At 32.3% G+C, this 18235-nt stretch overlaps 1 protein-coding gene and 2 non-coding genes across 3 annotated transcripts; 2 read left to right on the forward strand and 1 right to left on the reverse strand.

Moving 5' to 3' along the window:
• Positions 1-165: 165 nt before the first annotated feature.
• TRNAS-AGA (transfer RNA serine (anticodon AGA)) lies at positions 166-247 on the reverse strand. The gene has a single exon. It is a non-coding gene; the product is annotated as a tRNA-Ser (tRNA).
• A 338-nt stretch (positions 248-585) lies between these two features.
• Positions 586-667, forward strand: TRNAS-AGA (transfer RNA serine (anticodon AGA)). The gene has a single exon. It is a non-coding gene; the product is annotated as a tRNA-Ser (tRNA).
• Positions 668-5964: 5297 nt separating this feature from the next.
• On the forward strand, positions 5965-16300 carry LOC103497548 (phosphatidylinositol/phosphatidylcholine transfer protein SFH9). The gene is made up of 15 exons (XM_008459785.3): positions 5965-6206; positions 6319-6610; positions 11656-11755; positions 12100-12366; positions 12457-12534; positions 12623-12724; positions 12820-12869; positions 12976-13075; positions 13227-13316; positions 13406-13504; positions 13998-14079; positions 15107-15492; positions 15574-15648; positions 15796-15894; positions 15986-16300. Exons 1-14 carry the CDS (start codon positions 6200-6202, stop codon positions 15847-15849), a joined length of 1782 nt encoding a protein of 593 aa, XP_008458007.1. The 5' UTR covers positions 5965-6199; the 3' UTR covers positions 15850-15894; positions 15986-16300.
• The last annotated feature ends 1935 nt before the right edge of the window (positions 16301-18235 follow it).

Here is an 18235-nt window from a genome sequence, read left to right on the forward strand (position 1 = left end):
CCAAGTTACAAATAATTATGATTTAAAAAAAAAAAGTCAATCACACATTCGTATAACAAAAAGAAAATTACAATGCTTAATATAAAAATAAAAAAGGAACAACGAAATTTGCTATAATATAATAATAACATCAAAAATAAAACAAAATAAAAAAAAAAAAAAAAACGTGAACGGCAGGATTCGAACCTGCGCGAGCAAAGCCCACATGATTTCTAGTCATGCCCGATAACCACTCCGGCACGCCCACACTTTGTGGATAAAACCGCCACTTTATTTATATAATTCTTTTAGTTAAACTAAATTTTCACCGCTTTCCTTTCTAAATAGTTTCGAATTTTAGGAGATGTTTGTACTTCAAATTGATTCAGATTTAATGAGATATTATAACTCACAATTATCTACACTAACTGTTATTTAAAATTTCATTTTTTTTAGTACAATGAACATAAGTCATCTTTATTTAGAGCTACAATGATTTCATATCGAAAAAAGTATTTAAATTCCTAAAAACAGTTGAAAAGGCAAGTGTGAAAATTGGGTGTTAGTTAGTTATATAATAAAAGTCTCGGTGAATATGACATCAGTGTGGGCGTGCCGGAGTGGTTATCGGGCATGACTAGAAATCATGTGGGCTTTGCCTGCGCAGGTTCGAATCCTGCCGCTCACGCTTTTTGTTCTAAAAATACATAAATTTTTCCATGGGAACAAATATAATCTACCGAGATTTCACCGTGGAAGCTAATAATAATTTATAATATAAAAGAGTTAATTGTAGTGGTGGATAAAAGAAACTATTTTTAATGAATTTTAGAAAATGATTGTCAAGTCTCCTCTCATGAACATGGACGGTCTTGGTGGTAATTGTCTTTCTAACAAAAACCAAATAATCTGATACAATATCCTTATTTATTTATTTTCTTTTTTAGGTATATTCTTTTATTAACTTAAAATACTTAAAATCTATTTACCTCATTCATTAATAAATTAATAACTGTGATTTCATAAAACTCAGATCTTAAATACAAAATTCAATTACAAACTTCACAAATAATATATCATTATATTTATAAGTTATATATATATATATATATATATATATACTTTTTTTTTAAAATAATATTACAAATTTGGATTTAGTTGGTTCAATCCGAATCTTAAAAAATGCAACTCGAACCTAACTCTTACAATTTGGGTTGGGTAGTTCGACTTATTCAAATTATCAAGTTATTTCAACATCTTTATTAAAGATATTATTTTTAATCAAATATCAAATTTTGACTTCGTTTTAGTTCAACTATTTTAAGCTATCAATAGTTCAACATCTTTAAAAAATATAATAAAACTCAAGCGTGTAATATATTTGGTACTTACACTTTAGATTTGGTTACCAAATCATTTATATTTTTTTAGATTGTTTGTACATAATAGTTTACATTTAGCTACATAATCGTTTATATTTTTTTCAAGATCTTTTATATTTGATACACGGACTTGAATCAAATAACACTTTGAATATAATAATCCAAGATATATGATTGATTGAACAAAAATAATTATTTAAAAAAATATATAAAAATGGCAGAAGAAATAAGAGAGAGACAAAAAAAAATCGCAAAAGATTACAAAGACGATGAAAATGAAGGACAAATATTTTAAAAAAATGACTAGTTCCATGACTTGTAAATTTTGTTATAGAACCGTAAATATTTTTACTTTGTGTTATATTTATAAAAATCAACATTTTTTTTCAAAATAAGTAATGTTTTTATTCATTAAAATATGTTTAAATGGACAGCTTATTTAGTTTATTTGTTAAAATAGATTAAATAATTTTGTTGGTTTTTAAAAATTCATCGTAGGAATGAGGTTTTGGTGCCCAATTGCAATAGTTAAAAAAATGTGCTCAGTACCAAAGTTGTTATGAATAACCCTCTTTTAGCTGAAAATATATTTGTAATTAGCACCAGTGGTATGGATCTTAATGGCTTAACCAAATTAACATATATGTGCATATTTAAACAAATTATTTTAAATAGCAAAACTTTCAAAATGTGATAAAATATCATAATTTATATATGATAAACTAAGGTAAATCAAAATAAATTATTATATACGTGTATCATGATATAGGTATAGATGAATACATGTCCTAATATATTTTGGTTTGACAATTTCAACGTGTTTAATTAAAGCATAAGCATTGTGTATGCGTTTAGTTTATTAGTGAGAGGAGAAATTTAGAAAGCCACTTTATTCATTTATTTTGCAAAATTGGGCAATTGGCAATTTTTTTAGAATAAAATCCCTAAATTCTGGCACCTTTCGGCTTTCCCCAACTACATTTCAAATTTTAGAATTTTATCCTTTCACGGTATCTATTCCTTTTTTCTTTTTTATCATCTTTTCTTTCCCATTGCATTTCTTTTCAACAATTATGCTCATGTTTATTTATTTATTTATTTATTTATTATTATTATTATCATCATCATCATTAAACTTTATTATTTATTTGCTCCAAAAATAATCATATAAGTCAAAATAAATTTTACTCGATTTTATTTTATTGGCCTGATAATTATCAAAATAGGTTATATTAATCTTGTTTGTGTCTAAAAAGTTCTCAAAACTTTTTATTTTATGTCTTAGAAGCCTATAGAATTAAAATAAAAAGTGTTCCATACCTCAATAATTTTGTATTCGATAGATTAGTAGAAAATTTGAATTTTTAAAACTTGACTGCTACGTTAAATATGAAATGGAATTTAATGTTTAGGACTCTAAAACCTAAACTTTCTTCTAACAGTAACAACTCTATGAATGTTAAGAAATTATATGATATATATTAGAGACCTATTGCATAAACTTGCACAGCCTATGAAACACTTTTAAAGTTTAGGGATCAAATAAACACAAATTTGAAAGTCGAAAGGCATAGTAGACACATTTTAAATTTATGAACAAATAAAAGTTAAGACACTATTTCATAATTATTATAGAGGAAAAGTTTCATAAACTCGAGACGACGTAGAGCAGCCGACGTCCTCAAAATGGGTTAGTTTTTTTAAAATAAAATAGGAGTCGCCACCAATATTTTTTACGGTGTGATTGAACATCGAAATATAGTAAAAACCTTTTAAATAAAATCATTAAAAAATGGTATGTGAAACTAGAGTTGAATTTGGGAGTCATTTGTGTATGACTCCCGAACACCCGTTAAGAAAACAGTTGCCAAATTCTAAATTTTGAATTGAAAATATTCTTTAATTTCTTTAAAAGTTAATGTCTTATTTTACCCCATTACTCCAATATTTGAAGCAATGTTCCCATAAAATAAGTGGAAAACATTCCATCAATTGGACTATGTTGAAGAAAATATTCTCACTTCAAGAAAGTGAGGAATTAGTACAATTTCTCAAAATCCGGCATAAGAATAACCTTTTAATAAAGAGATTTTTTTAAAACATTAATTAAAATCATTCTTTATTGGGATCAAATCTTGGACTCCTAAAGATGTGATTCATCATCCCAAGAATTCTAGAAAATCGGACTTCCAAATTTCCTAAATTCCGTTGTAGGATTTTGTTTAAGAAAAAACAGTATAAGTTATTAAAAAATATTGATTAAAACCTTATGAAATCATAGACTAAATTTTGAACGTTTGAAAAACATGAAAAATTATAACTTAAAAAAAATCTAAATGATTTTTAAAAAAAGTGTTTTGTGAAATATTTTAAAACTTGAAAATTTTAAATTAGAAGAATTTTAAAACTTGGAAATTTTTATTCGAAAGAGTTGAAAATTTTAAATAAGAAATAAAATGAGACTTAATATGAAAATTAGATAAGTAGAAACAAGAATAAAGAAACATCATAATAATTTATGCAAATACAAAATAACATATTGAGATTTTAATAAAAATATATTGAAGATCGATCTCGGACTTCCGAATAATTGATTTCCTCACCTCAAGAATTCTAAGTAATCGGATTATCAAATTTCCTAGATTTCATCATCGGATGTTTTTAAAGAAAAGATAATTGAAAATATTAACAATTTTTTTTTAAAAAAATTATTAGCAACAACATATTAAATTGACCACAAAATAAAGAAATAAAATACAATATTAAATAATATATAAAAGGCAAGAACATATTAAAGAAGCAATATGAGAAAAGTATTAAAGAATAAATAATCAATGATATAAAAAGAAAAATTTTAAATAAATAAAAATGCTAATTATATATATAAAGTAAAGATACATGATAAATAAATAAATAAAATTATCACAAGATAATAAATAAATAATTATAGAAGAAAGAAAAGTAAAGAAATAAGAATAGAAATAATAAACAAGTATTTAACCATTTGGTCTTTATTTATTTATTTATTTTTCATGGTAGCTTAAAGAAAGATAAAGTAAAATAATGAGAATAGTAAGAATAAGAAGAAAAATAAAGAACTTTCAAGAAAAATTAAACAAAATAATAAGAAGAAAAAGAAAAGAAAAGAGAGAGATTGAAATCCCAACACACCAAACTTATGTTGTTTGGGGTGTGGATCATTGGATCAAAGCCCTACCATACACCTCCAACTATGTTAGAGTTTCTTTTGTGTGTTGGATTATTGGCATTGTAGGGAAATAGATGAAGATTTAAAGAAGATAAATGGATGTTGTAGATCTTTTGGTTTTTTTAAGAAGATATGAAAGTTAGAAGTAAAGCCATGAAGGTTAGAAACTTAGATGAAAAATGGAGGAAGTGAATGTTGTAAAAATTTCTTAGTTTTTTTTTTTTTTTTGGTGAATTTTTCATTACTTTGTGTTGTGTGGATGAAGAAGAAAGGGTTATTTATAGCAAAAGATGCTTTTTCAAATGGCTAAAAATAACATTTTTGGCTAAATTCAAAATGGTGAGATTTGTTTTAATTTGAAATAATGCCAACTTCATACAACTCAAAATGGCATGGAGCCTCTATTAACAAAACCAAATTCAAAAAAGTTACCATATTTGGTATTTCTTCACTACCTTAGTTACATATATACATTTATACATTTATTGTTTGAGTAGGATTTTTATTGGTTTTTAATTAAATGGAAACTTATTAAAAATAAAATATTTGACCAGTGTAATAAATTTTGTATTTGGTTAAATAAATTAGTTTAAACAAAAATTTTAAAAAATAAATCTAATTCAGCCCAATTCCAAATTTCAAAGTTTGCAGATAAATTATTCCCTTGAAAAGTATAGAAATAAGTGAAATGGGTATGATATATCTTTTTCTTATTTTAACTATAATTTTGGCACTGTGCACTTTTTTATTCTCGAAGTTGTATAAGAAGTACAATTTTATTTTTGAATTAGTTACTTTTATTTCTCTACACCAAAAAATAGTTATATTTGAACTATATAAAATATATTTTATTTAAATATTTACCATAGTAAATTAAGATGATCTAATTTAAAGTAATATAAAACGTAGAGGAGTCTTTAAAAAATATAAAATATTTGTGGAACAATTTCGCAAATAGAAAAAGTGTACAGTCCTCTAATAAACTAAAAAATAATCTCGAAGAATGGTTTGAAACAAAGATTATTTTGGACTCCAAAACTTCATATTGTGGCAGTAAACATTATTTCAAAACTCTTCTAAAATAGATTTAGGACTATAATAACAGAGGAAGAGAGAGTCTAATTGTTGTTATTATATTCGGTTAGAAAAAGAATTAGGTGAGATGAAAATAAGAATAGATTCTCAACTTTTTTCATATCATACCAATTCAAATTCTAGTGTATGTATTAGACAATTGAGATTAAAGACAATTGTGATAACATAACATGGTCATGGTGTCACGTAGGTAGAAATTAATATTTACTGGTTGACAACTCTAACATGGATTTCATTTAAGAGATTCGTGATTCGATGGAACGTGTTTGGAAAAAGAATTGATTGAGAGTAATTGTGATGTGAATAGATTCCTTTAAGTGGTGTGAAGAAAAAGAAAGCAAAAACAGAAAAAGGAGTAGGAGTTGAGCAGTCAAATTACAAACCCAAAAGTAGCCATCCATCGGAGAAGACCAACCATCAACGCCGCTCCCCAATACAATTCCCTTTCTTACCTTTCTCTTTCACCATTTCCTTTCTATCATCTCTCCCTTATTTCCGTCGGTTTCTGGATTCCTTTACGCTTTCATCCATCACAATGCCGGGTACACTTTCCGATCCGATTTGAATCATTCTTCTTTTTTTTTTTTTTTTTTTTTGCTCTATTTCCATTTCTGCTTCTCATAGCTTGATCCTCTTGTTTCTTTTGTGTTTCAGGAGAATTTGAAGATGATGAGAGGCCCAGGGTCTTTGAACCTGAATCCTCTGAAGATGACAGACGCCGAACTCGCTCTAAATCTCTTAGGAAGAGAGCCATTACTGCTTCTGCTAAATTTAGCAATACGCTGAGAAAGCAAAGTAGTAGGGTTGCTGATTGCCGCTTTGCTACGATTTCGGTTCATGAGGTCCGGGATGCTGGGGAGGAAGATTCTGTCAATAAGTTCCGCCAGGTTTTGATCGCTACAGATCTGTTGCCACCTCGTCATGATGATTATCACACTATGCTCAGGTACCTAAACTCTTGTTTGACAGCTGAAAGTATTTTGGATCAATCCCAGTCTCTTGAATCCTTGTAGGCTCCTTCTTCTTGTTGATTATCATAATCTCGTTTCTGAAGTTCTCGAGTTTGAATGGGTGTTTCTGTTGTTTGAATACTAATGGATATTTAAATGATCTGAATAAAGTTCAATAGTATAGACGACGCTGATGAAAGAATTGCTGGAAAGTTTTAGATTTAGACGTCTTCTCGGCATTTTTTTTATACAATAATTTGCCTCGCTGTGCTTGTTGGCCATCTTGCTAGAAATTCACAATCGCATCGATTTCTCTTTTTTATGCAAGAAACATAGTAATTCTTTATTACCTAAGCAAAAATTCCTACCTTCGTTGCTAGGCTTTTAGAGAGTTTAATTTCATGAGACATTTGGAGAAAAGGCTGGCTCCAATTTGGTTAAGCTGGAGTTCTGTCTTTCTGAACATTTATTCTATGGGAGATGGGTATTATTGACCTGATTGGTAAGAATAGGTATTGATAACATGATCTGTAAGATGTGCTTTTCTTGTTATTTGGTTAGTTATAGCCTATAGGATTCGGGATTCCTTTTTGAGGGTGATGCTAGGTTCCCTTAAGTATCCATCGGCTTCATTTAATTGGCCAGAGTTCTATATTGGTCTTCCCGTCGGTGGTTTCAGTGTAGTCCTTGGAACGTTAATTTCCTCTTTCTTGAATACGTCGTTGATAAATGAAACTCATTTGCTTTTGTGGTGATGTTTGGTTTGGTCATTCTCCATTGTTCTTGTTCTTTTACAGTTTTCATTCTTTATTCTCTTGCCAGTTTTCTTCAATTGCTTCTCCTTTCTCTGTCCTTAGTGGCAGGTTTGGGGAGCACTCAAGAATGCATGTTTGAAATTCATGTAGAAATAAATATCATCTTTTGAAGTATGCATTGTACCAAGTAAATCATTTTGCTTTTGATGCAACTTTCAATGGAAAAACTTTTGTTGAAGAGAGAAAAATAAATCGATGGAACCGGGGAGACAGGATGTTCTATTAACCTGAGTCTTTAAAGACCTAAAAAACTGGTCTTCTCCAAGTGGGATTAAATAAGAGAAAGGGAGATTAATTACACAAGGAATTTGTCCCAGCACTCCAAGAAGTTGAAGAACACAATAATCCCAAAAGTATTGAAGTCTAATTCGTTCCACTAAAGACTCATTCATTCCTTTCACTTTGAAACTCCCAAACAGTAGCTAAACAAGCATATTCCCATAGGATTTCCTAGTCTTTGAATGAATGACCATAAAGTATTCGAATTCTATAAGTGTGGACATACTTAGGGATGCTGTCTACTCTTGAAATGATTGATGAGCATGGACGTCCATATCTAATCAATCCAAGCTGTGTTGTGTTTGAAGGTTTGGGAGTACATTTCCCCTTCATTATCCTTTGGTACTGTGGGGTAGGACACTGCAATATTTTTATTGTTCTCAGGTGTGTGATGCCTAGGTTTAATAATATTTAACTGTATGATGGTTTCAAGCAGTTCAAAGAAGAAAAATTAATGGGTTCAAGCTTGTCAAAGCACTGTCATGGGAAATTTGTTGATAAAAGGTCTGAGTGGGAGAAAAGCTTGAGTTACTTAGATTCCATGTGTAGATCAAGTGGCTGATAGAACTCTATCTTTGGTATGAAATTCGTATTTATTTCAATATAGATTTACAATCTGAATTGATAGAATATCAATTCAGAAATAACTCTTATTTATACTAGACAGCTCACCGACTTATCTCCCCCTACCACATTTTACACGTGTTCTTTATTCTTTCTTTTGTAAACAAACTTGGTGGGAGGTCTAACATTACTCCCCCCTTCCAAATTCACCTTGTCCTCAAGGTGAAGGATAGGATAGAGCTTATGCATCTCGTCGTAGCTTTCCCATGAAGCTTCATGTTTAGGAAGTCCTTTCCAGCCAATCAACACATCCCAACTGCCGGCTTTATTCAACTTGTACTCCAGGACTTCTTCTGGTTGTGTCTGCCATTCAAACTTCTCATTAACATACTGTATTGTTGGCAACACCCCTGTCTGATCTCCCACACATTTCTTCAACTGAGAAACATGGAAAACTGGATGAATAGCTGTATTTGCTGGTAAATCCAGTTTATATGCTACTACACCAATTTTTTCCAAGATTTTATATGGTCCAAAATACTTCGGAGAAAGTTTCTCATTCCTTTTTCTCCTTAACGTGAGCTGTCGGTATGGACGAATTTTTAAGAACACCAAGTCAACCACTTGAAACTTCACATGTCTCCTTTTACGGTCTGCATATTGTTTCATCTGTTGCTGAGCCAAAAGAAGATGCCCACGTAAAGCTGCCAAGGTATATCTCTTTCGCGCAGTTGCTCATCCAATGCTGAATTTGAAGTGTCACCATCCCCATATGACAACAATGTAGGAGGCTTACGCCCATACACCACCTGAAAAGGAGATCCGCTCAGCGCCCTCTGAAATGTGGTGTTATACCAGAACTTAGCCCAGGGTAGCCAAGAAATCCATTCCTTCGGCTTCTCACTACAAAAACATCGTAGGTAGGTCTCCAATCCCCTGTTTACTACCTCAGTTTGGCCATCGGATTGGGGATGATAGGCAGTGCTTTTGTTTAGCTTTGTGTCAACCAATCTAAACAATTCTTTTCAAAAATGGCTGAGAAAAATCTTGTCTCTATCAGAAACAATAGATGAAGGAAAGCATGTAAACGAACTACTTCCCTCAAAAACAAATCTGCTACTGTTTGGGCTGTATAAGGATGTTTTAATGGCAGAAAATGACCATACTTGCTCAAACGGTCAACCACCACTAATACCACTTCAAATCCTTTAGCCTTGGGTAATCCTTCAACAAAGTCCATGGAAATATCACTCCAGACTTGTAGAATTTCCAATGGTACCAACAGGCCAGCTGGTGAAACTGCCAAAATCTTATTGCGTTGGCATGTCAAACATTCTTCACAGTGTCTTTTCACATCAAACTTCATACCTTCCCAATACAATTTGCTTGCCACTCTTTTGTATGTCCTTAGGAATCTAGAATGGCCTCCAACGACTGAATCATGAAAGGTATTTAACATTGCTGGAATTAAAGATGAGGATTTTGAAAGGACCAGTCGATTTTTGTAATGCAGTAACCCATTCTTCAATGAGAACTTACCGTCTTTCAGCTCCCTTTCATTACTCAACTCAGCTACTACTTTCCAAAGTTGCTCATCCTTCTCCACCTTTTCTCTGATAATTTTTAAATCAACCAAAACTGGTGCAGTGATTCCACAAAACTGTATATCCGGCGGTTTTCTAGACAAAGCATCAGCTGCTTTGTTTTTAAGGCCTGGTTTATAAACTACTTCAAATGAATATCCCAGTAATTTGGCTACCCATTTCTGATATTGCGGTTGGACTACTCGTTGTTCCAACAAAAACTTAAGTGACTTCTGGTCCGTTTTAACAATAAATCTTGTTCCCAATAGATAAGGACGCCAGTGCTGTACAGCCAAAACCACAGCCATTAATTCTCTTTCATAAACAGGTCTTGCTCTTGCTCTGACCCTCATCGCCAAAGTATGACTGTAGAAAGCAATAGATCTTTTAGATTGTATTAACACAGCACCCACTCCATAGCCTGAAGCATCCGTTTCAATTTCAAAGGGATGATCAAAACTAGGGAGAGCTAACACTGGTAAAGACATCATAGCTTTCTTCAGCTTCTCAAATGCTTCTTTGGCCTCATCATTCCATTTGAATCCACCTTTTTTAAGTAAATGAGTTAATGGAGCTGCTATAGAACCGTAGTGCTGAACAAACCTCCTGTAATAACCCGTCAATCCTCGAACTTCTCTGACATTCATGGGGCATGGCCAGTCAACTATGGCTTTAATTTTGTCTAGATCAATTGCAACGCCGTCTCTAGATAATATATGTCCCAAAATATTCGATCTTCAGCTGAGAGCAAAACTGCACTTCTTCTTATTCGCATATAGGCAATGTTTCCTCAAAGTAGCGAATACCTTCTCCATATGATGCACATGTTCCTTCTCATCTTTACTGGAAATCAAGATGTCATCGAAGAATACTAAAACGAACTTTCTTAAATAAGGCTTGAAAATAGTATTCATCAATGCTTGAAAAGTGGCTGATGCATTTGTTAAACCGAAGGGCATAACAAGAAATTCATAGTGCCCTTCATGAGTTCGAAAAACTGTCTTCTGAATTTCTTCATCTACCATTCTTATCTGATGATACCTAGATTTGAGATCTATTTTCGAAAACATTATAGCTATCTTTGATACCAAAATGATAGAACTCTATCTTTGGTATGAAATTCGTATTTATTTCAGTATAGATTTACAATCTGAATTGACAGAATATCAATCCAGAAATACACTTTGTTGATCTTTGTCTCAAGATGCAACAACTAAATTTCACATAAAATGCTAACTAACTTTCCCGCCTAAACAATTCCTATTTATACTAGACAGCTCACTAACTTATCTCCTCCTACCACATTTTACACGTGTTCTTTATTCTTTCTTTTGTAAACAAACTTGATGGGAGGTCTAACAGTGGCCTCTGTGTATTTATAGTGAATTATGGAATTCTAATACTAGCTGGGTCCTTCTTTGTAAATTCCTAAAGAGATTTGAACAAACAAATCCTTGCTAAAATTTTTATGTCGTCAGTGGACAGTGAAAACTTTGTTTGTGTTTTAGAAAAAGATTAAACCATCAGTTATGTATGAGCGAGCATCACGAGGATAAATGGGACTTATTTCTTAAAGTTATTGCTAGTGCACTCCACCAAGAACCATATACCACGTAGACATCTCAACTTTATGTTGGACTTCAGAATTCCATAAGATGTTGCAACAAGCGGGAGAGGCATCTAGTTTAAAATTATGTCATAAAAGATAAAATTGTGATTTTCCATGGAAGAGAAATGAGATATGAAGTTTCTACTGTTGCCTGTTACTTCTCTACAGATTTTTTTTTTCATTTGTCTCAGATTTCTCAAGGCTAGAAAGTTTGACATGGATAAAACTCTCAACATGTGGACTGAGATGCTCAGCTGGAGAAAAGATAATCATATAGATACTATTATGCAGGTAATGTGAGATGATGCCTGCTTCTTTTGTATATATATCTTTTTCCTTTGCATAAATAGGTGTTTCAAACGTGAAACATCAACGATTGTGCAAGAATGTGCTAATGCCTATACCCTGAGTTAGCAGTGAGGTCTTAGTTTTTCATGAAACAAATTTTCTCTATACAAAAAGAAAGTATGGAAGGGACCCCTGTCCCATCTTTAGAACCAAGGGAGGTTATAGAAGAACCTTCAGCTGGTATTAATCAGAAGCAACTCTTAATGCAATTTTTCTCCCTTCTGTGTATGAGAAGTTTCTGCTTGTGCACTTTTCATTACTTAAGAGATGCTGTACCTAAACTGTAGGATTTCGTATATGATGAGTATGAAGAAGTTCAACGATATTATCCTCATGGTTACCATGGTGTGGATAAAGGAGGAAGACCTGTTTATATTGAAAGACTTGGAAAAATTGAACCGGGAAAGCTAATGAATGTCACTACAATTGATCGGTTTTTGAAATATCATGTTCAAGGGTTTGAGAAGCTTTTTTCTGAGAAATTCACAGCATGTTCTATTGCTGCAAAAAGGCACATATATTGTACAACAACGATACTGGATGTTCAGGGACTGGTAATTTCTGAGCATATCCGAGTGTTATCATGTTATTGTAGTTTTGCATTGTATCTGCTGACATCAGTATTGTTTCTTCTAATGGTGTAGAACTTGATGAGCTTTAGAAAGCTTGCGACTGACCTTGTTTTGCGCATGCAAAAAATTGATGGGGAAAATTATCCTGAGGTTGCTTAAACTATACTTTATACTACGCAGTTTTCTTACATTAGGAGCATGAGCATCTATAATTTCTTTCATACACACTACTCTGCAGACGCTGAATCAAATGTTCATTGTAAATGCTGGCAATGGGTTCAAATTTCTATGGAATACTGCAAAAACCTTTCTTGATCCAAGGACTACAGCGAAGATTCATGTACAAAAGGCCCCTTTTCAGTGAATTTTCATTTTTCTGAGGTTGCAACTATTTATGAACTTTGAGCAACGAAGTTGTTTCTTCTGGTTATGTAGGTTTTGGGCTGCAAATTTCAATATAAGCTGTTGGAGGTCATAGACTCAAGGTCTGAAATCCTTTCAAAATACTTTTGTTTCTCATGTATTCTTTTCACGTTGTATTGATTTTTTTTTTTAATTCCGAACTGACATGAATGTTTCCTCCTTAAACAGTCAGCTTCCCGACTTCCTAGGAGGAGATTGTTCGTGTTCAAATGAAGGTGGATGTCTTAGATCTGACAAGGGCCCCTGGAATGATCCCGAAATCAAGAAAGTCTGATCCTGTTCAATTTAGGATGCTTATTATACTTTGTAATTATCAATTTCTAAAAATCTTAAAATCAATGGGAGTCTTCATATTTATTATATTGTTAGCTTCATTACATAAAGCATGAAGTTACATCATTGCTTGTTTTGCCTAGCAGCTTGTTTTTACCGAAGAAGCTACTCACTCAAGAAAGGCTAACAATTTCTACGGCAGGAGTAGTTTTGAAATCAACTTTTTTAACTCGAAGGTGGCCATGTTGTTTCATATCATATCTGGCTTCATTGTATCTTTTTGCTGACCTGCCATTTGTGATGCTATTTCTTTTCCTACTCACAGATGGAGGGTAATGAAATTTCTTCACCTGAATCAGGGTCAGAGGCAACTGCAACTGCCAGTGCTTCTAGCATCGGAAATTTTGTTTCAGTGACTGCCAGGGTAAGCATGAAGGAAATTAGATTCTTTTATGCACATTTGTAAACAAGAGGTTTTTTAGCCTCAACATATTCTGAGGGTTTAATTCTTTATTACAAAGCTGGAGTTGATTCCTTCAGCTGTTGCAACACTAGGATGCTGTATGCTGTTTGTGATATAACTGCAATTGTTTGAAACATTTGCTCTGAAAAGCAGTTTGCTTGTCTTGTAAATATAGCAATTACAAGTCGGGCAGGATAGGTTTTAGGAATTTTCTTTTATGGTCCCCTTGCAAAAGAAGTACTTCTATTTAGGTCTATCATAAATTCAAAAATACCATTGCATTTCAGGGAAGTATAAAGGGAAAAGGTGCTGAAAATTGTCCAGTTAGTTGGTAAGGTGTATGCTTTCGAGCAGCTTTGATCTCATTAGCAGATCACATTATTGAGGAATAGTTTCTACATTTTTATGTAAATGTCAATCTTTTTACTCTTTTTTTATTATATGTTTGTGCCAGGAAAAGTGTTCTGCGTCTAGGCCCATTAACAGCGTCGTTGAACCTACGGATGCTGCTGGATTAGTTGAAGAATATAGTTCAAGTAGGTTAACATTCAAACTATTCCTTCATTTTCTTACCTTAGAAACGAGCCTGATAAAATCTATGCAAGATGAAGGATGTATCTTCGCTGTAGAATACATACACACATGCACACACATATACATTGCACGTATCTGGCTTCCATACTTGTTAAATTTGACCGCTTGGAATCCCTTTTTTATTCATGCATTGAATTGCAACAAATCACCAGTGGATACGGTGGGGTAATTTCCAATTAGTTCATTGATGCTATGATTAAAAATAATAAATAAATAAAAAAAAAAAACAAAAACAAAAACACAAACAAGAACATAAACAAGAAAAACAAAAAAGTTTCAATCATCATGTTGAACATCATTTCACTCAGTTTCTTGCACCGTTTGCATGAAATATCTACCTGGTGGCAGAATGTGCTCCTGGAGATGCAAAGCGAGCAAAAATCATTTTATAATAATGAAAAGACAAACCTATCAATAACAATTTTGGAAACTAATTTAGTTGACCTATATGCTGCATTTGGATAGCTAAAACTCATATGCTTGTTGAATTCCTTGGCATATGTTTTCCATCCTCTTCTGATAGCATCATCATATGCATGCTTAAACTTGAACCGTATATGCACTTTTGGATTTCTTTTCATTCTTACTGTTTCTACTGGTATCAAAGAAAATGATCCATGTGTCTTCCTATACGCTGCAGGGTTTGATGTTTTTTCCCTCTTCTTTGAAGGATGCTTATGCATATCTTACAATTAAACATCAAATTAACATTGCCAGGGTTAATATTTTTTAACATTTTTTCGGGTAGCTTATGAATTCTCCACTAGTTAAACATCAAATAAGTGACACCGTATTGTTACCTCTTCCAATATGTTCTTTTTATAAAGTTGCCTAAGGATATTCTTATTCCACGAAACTGATGAATTGTTCAAATTGTAATAACTAGAATGTTACATGTGATGGCAGTAATAGTACTTTACTTTATTTGGTAACATTCTTTGTCTGACTGGGTTTTCGTAAACATGACAGATAATCTATACGCTGATGTCCAACCAGCAGGGCAACCAAAAAAATTCATTCCTCAAGTTACGAGTACATTTATTCATTTTGTATTCAAAATTTTTGCTTGTATATATCTACTAGTTCCTGGATTCGGGAGAATTTTCATGATTAGACACACTGAGAACCAACAACGTGAAGCCTCTTCCGACCATCATTTGGAGGATTCAGGGACTCGAGAAGAATCTAAAGAATCAGCAGTGGACCCACTCTGGAAAAGGCTGCAAAATTTGGAAGTTATGGTGACGGAACTTACAAATAAACCTTCAAAAATCCCTCTAGAAAAAGAGGACATGCTTCACGAATCGCTGAATCGTATAAAATCTATAGAATATGACTTGCAGAAGACAAAGAGAGTAAGAAAATTCTTCCATAATAACAGTAATGCTGAAATAGTGAAATATGTGCTTTTAACTGATGAATTTATTTTCCTTTAGGCATTGCTTGCTACTGCATCAAAACAAGTGGAGCTTGCTGAGTCAATGGAAAGTATAAAGGAAAACAACTTAGTTGTATGTCTCCAAAATACTTATTTCTCAAAAAAAAAAAAAAAAAAAAAAGAAAAGAAAAGAAAAGAAAAGAAAAGAAAAGAAAAGTGTGCATAATCTCTGTTAACAATTGAGGACTTTGCTGATTAAGTTGCTCATCACAATTTGCAGGGAGCAAATTCATGTTGGCCTAGAAATCGAAACCCATTTTTGTATAGAAGTTGAGTGAAGTTGCCACCAGTTCGAAGTTTTGTCGAACTATCAATTCAGGTTTTCTCTCTCTCTCTCTCTCTCAAAGTTCTGAGATGGCTTGTTAGAAGGCATCATCTTATTTTGCTTCCAATTTCATTGTTCTTTTCAGATCTTTATTTGGGTCGAAAAGACGTTTCTCATCGTAGAGAAGAAAATAGTATACACCACATGTACACAGAGACATAGTTCCCTTGTATAGTGCATAACACAGAATATCACACCCACACACATAATAACTGTTTCTTTTCCAAAATTTGTATTGTACATGATTTACACTTCTCTTTTTTTCTCTTTTCCTTTGTGAGTCCTGAAACTAATCTAATATATAGATATAAGAAATATACATGACCTCACTCAGTTGTGTATTATGTCAACTTACATTTTACTAAATATACAAAACATTTCTTGTTTTGTTTTCCCCTTATCCTTTTGATCCAATTCTTGGATATCTCCTGCATGTTTTCTAACTCGGTTCCATATCATATCAACAGTTACTCAAAAATGTTTTGATGTTTGATGGTTAGAATCACTTTATTTTGTTTATAAGTACTTGGTGAAACATGTAATCGTTGAAAATCAATTCTTATGGTAATTAGAAAGTGTGAACTCAAACATTTAATTGTGTTTGATTGATTGAAGCTATGTGTTGGAGTAATTTCGAACACCAAAAATATACTCTTAATCTTTTGAAGCATAACGCCTCTCTCGTATATGTTTAATTATTGTTTGATGGTAAAAATAGTTTGCATCACTAGCGTTTAAATAAAATGGCTTTTTTGAAAAACAATTTTTATCTAGTCAATCCGAAAAGGTAAAAAAAAAAAAGAAAAAAAACTTCTTAATCTAATATTTGGTTGGCTGTAAGTAAAAGTGGACAAAAGTAGTAACCTGATAAACAAATTAAAAAAAAAAAATTGTTGATTGTTTGATACTACTAATGAAATGTTGATGGAACATATACTTAATTCTCTGCCTAATCGTTTATCAAGCCAATTTAGTTCAATGTATTAAATTTACATCTAATCAACTAAATAGACAACTTATTTAAAATATGAGAATAGCTTTCAAATAAATTTATCCGTCTTGTCAATATTAATCCAATTTTTACTTAATTGAACTGAACTTTAGACTGAAATTAGAGTTGTTCAAGTCCAACTCTATTCAATACTCGTTTTAACAGAACCAATATTAAGAATTTAAAAAACAAACAAACAAAATTTCATATGTATATGTATATATGTAAAGATAATTACGAGTGTGAACCTCCCAAAATCCAAAACCTTTTAGGTCCTTTTTTCTTGAAAATGGTATTAATTTGGAAATTTGAAGTAGATGGCTAAATTGAGAAAATTATCTAACATCAATTTAAGGGACCATAGACTCCCTGTTTTTACATTAAAAATTTTGAAATTTGTCTTTATAAATAATTGTGGACTCTACGTTAATATAAATGGACCTACTCAATTTTGCAAAAGCATAGAGCATATAAATAATTAGACATTCTCATATTTCCATTTTATGTATTTTGCAAAGCATTTCGTAATTGGTTAGTTCTTAGATGCTCCATATAGATCTTCTAATGCTTTTCAGACCTCTTCTGAAGTCTTGTAATCCATCACATCACAGGCAATTGAGGAGATCATGGATCCAGGTGACTATTAGAAATGATGGCTTTGACCCAAATAGCAAAATTGAGTATTTTGTCCCACATTGATAATCTTTGAAGTGGGAAGCGATTATATATTCTTAAACCTTCAAAGGAGATTTCAAATTAAGTTGACTTTATCACCACATCAAAAAGTGATGTAACTTTTATTACCTATATCTTGGTAATTTATCTTTTATCTCTTATTACTTTTGGTAATTTACATGGACACGTTCACTCTCCTCCACTCTCTACCTTCACTTCTCTAAAAATTGGAGGGATCTCATTTGGTTTCAACACACCAAAACGTTCTTCCAATTCCTCTTCTCTTATTTCGTCTCTTGTTTGGCTTTCCTCTCAATGTCCTGAGCATTTACACACAGTTTTTGTCTATATTCCCTGTTTTGACGAGTGCACGTAAGTACTGGAAAGCTGTATTAACCTTGAGGAGCAACCGACATCACGATTAGCACCACAGTCAGCCGAACTTGCTTTTAGAGCAGTGGTTCGTCACGACACAGCAATTATCTTGATCGATAGTCTCAAATTTCCAACGATCTGAAAGCAAATATGTCGATCAAGACCTCTAACAAAATTCTACCCGACCTGTCCAAGCTAGAGCCACTTTATGGAACAAACTACCACTGTTGGTCCAAAAAATTGTTGATATTTTTTTAGTAGCTAAAAGTCAACCACGTCCTTACCACTGATCTG

This window comes from Cucumis melo, chromosome 1, assembly GCF_025177605.1.
Source record: "Cucumis melo cultivar AY chromosome 1, USDA_Cmelo_AY_1.0, whole genome shotgun sequence".
NCBI lineage: Eukaryota > Viridiplantae > Streptophyta > Magnoliopsida > Cucurbitales > Cucurbitaceae > Cucumis > Cucumis melo.

Excerpts from the sequence above, each read along its gene's own strand:
- LOC103497548 (XM_008459785.3), top strand. Across the intron at positions 12,367-12,456 it reads TACTGGATGTTCAGGGACTG|AACTTGATGAGCTTTAGAAA; the intron begins GTAATTTCTGAG and ends CTAATGGTGTAG. Across the intron at positions 12,870-12,975 it reads TTGGAGGTCATAGACTCAAG|TCAGCTTCCCGACTTCCTAG; the intron begins GTCTGAAATCCT and ends CTCCTTAAACAG.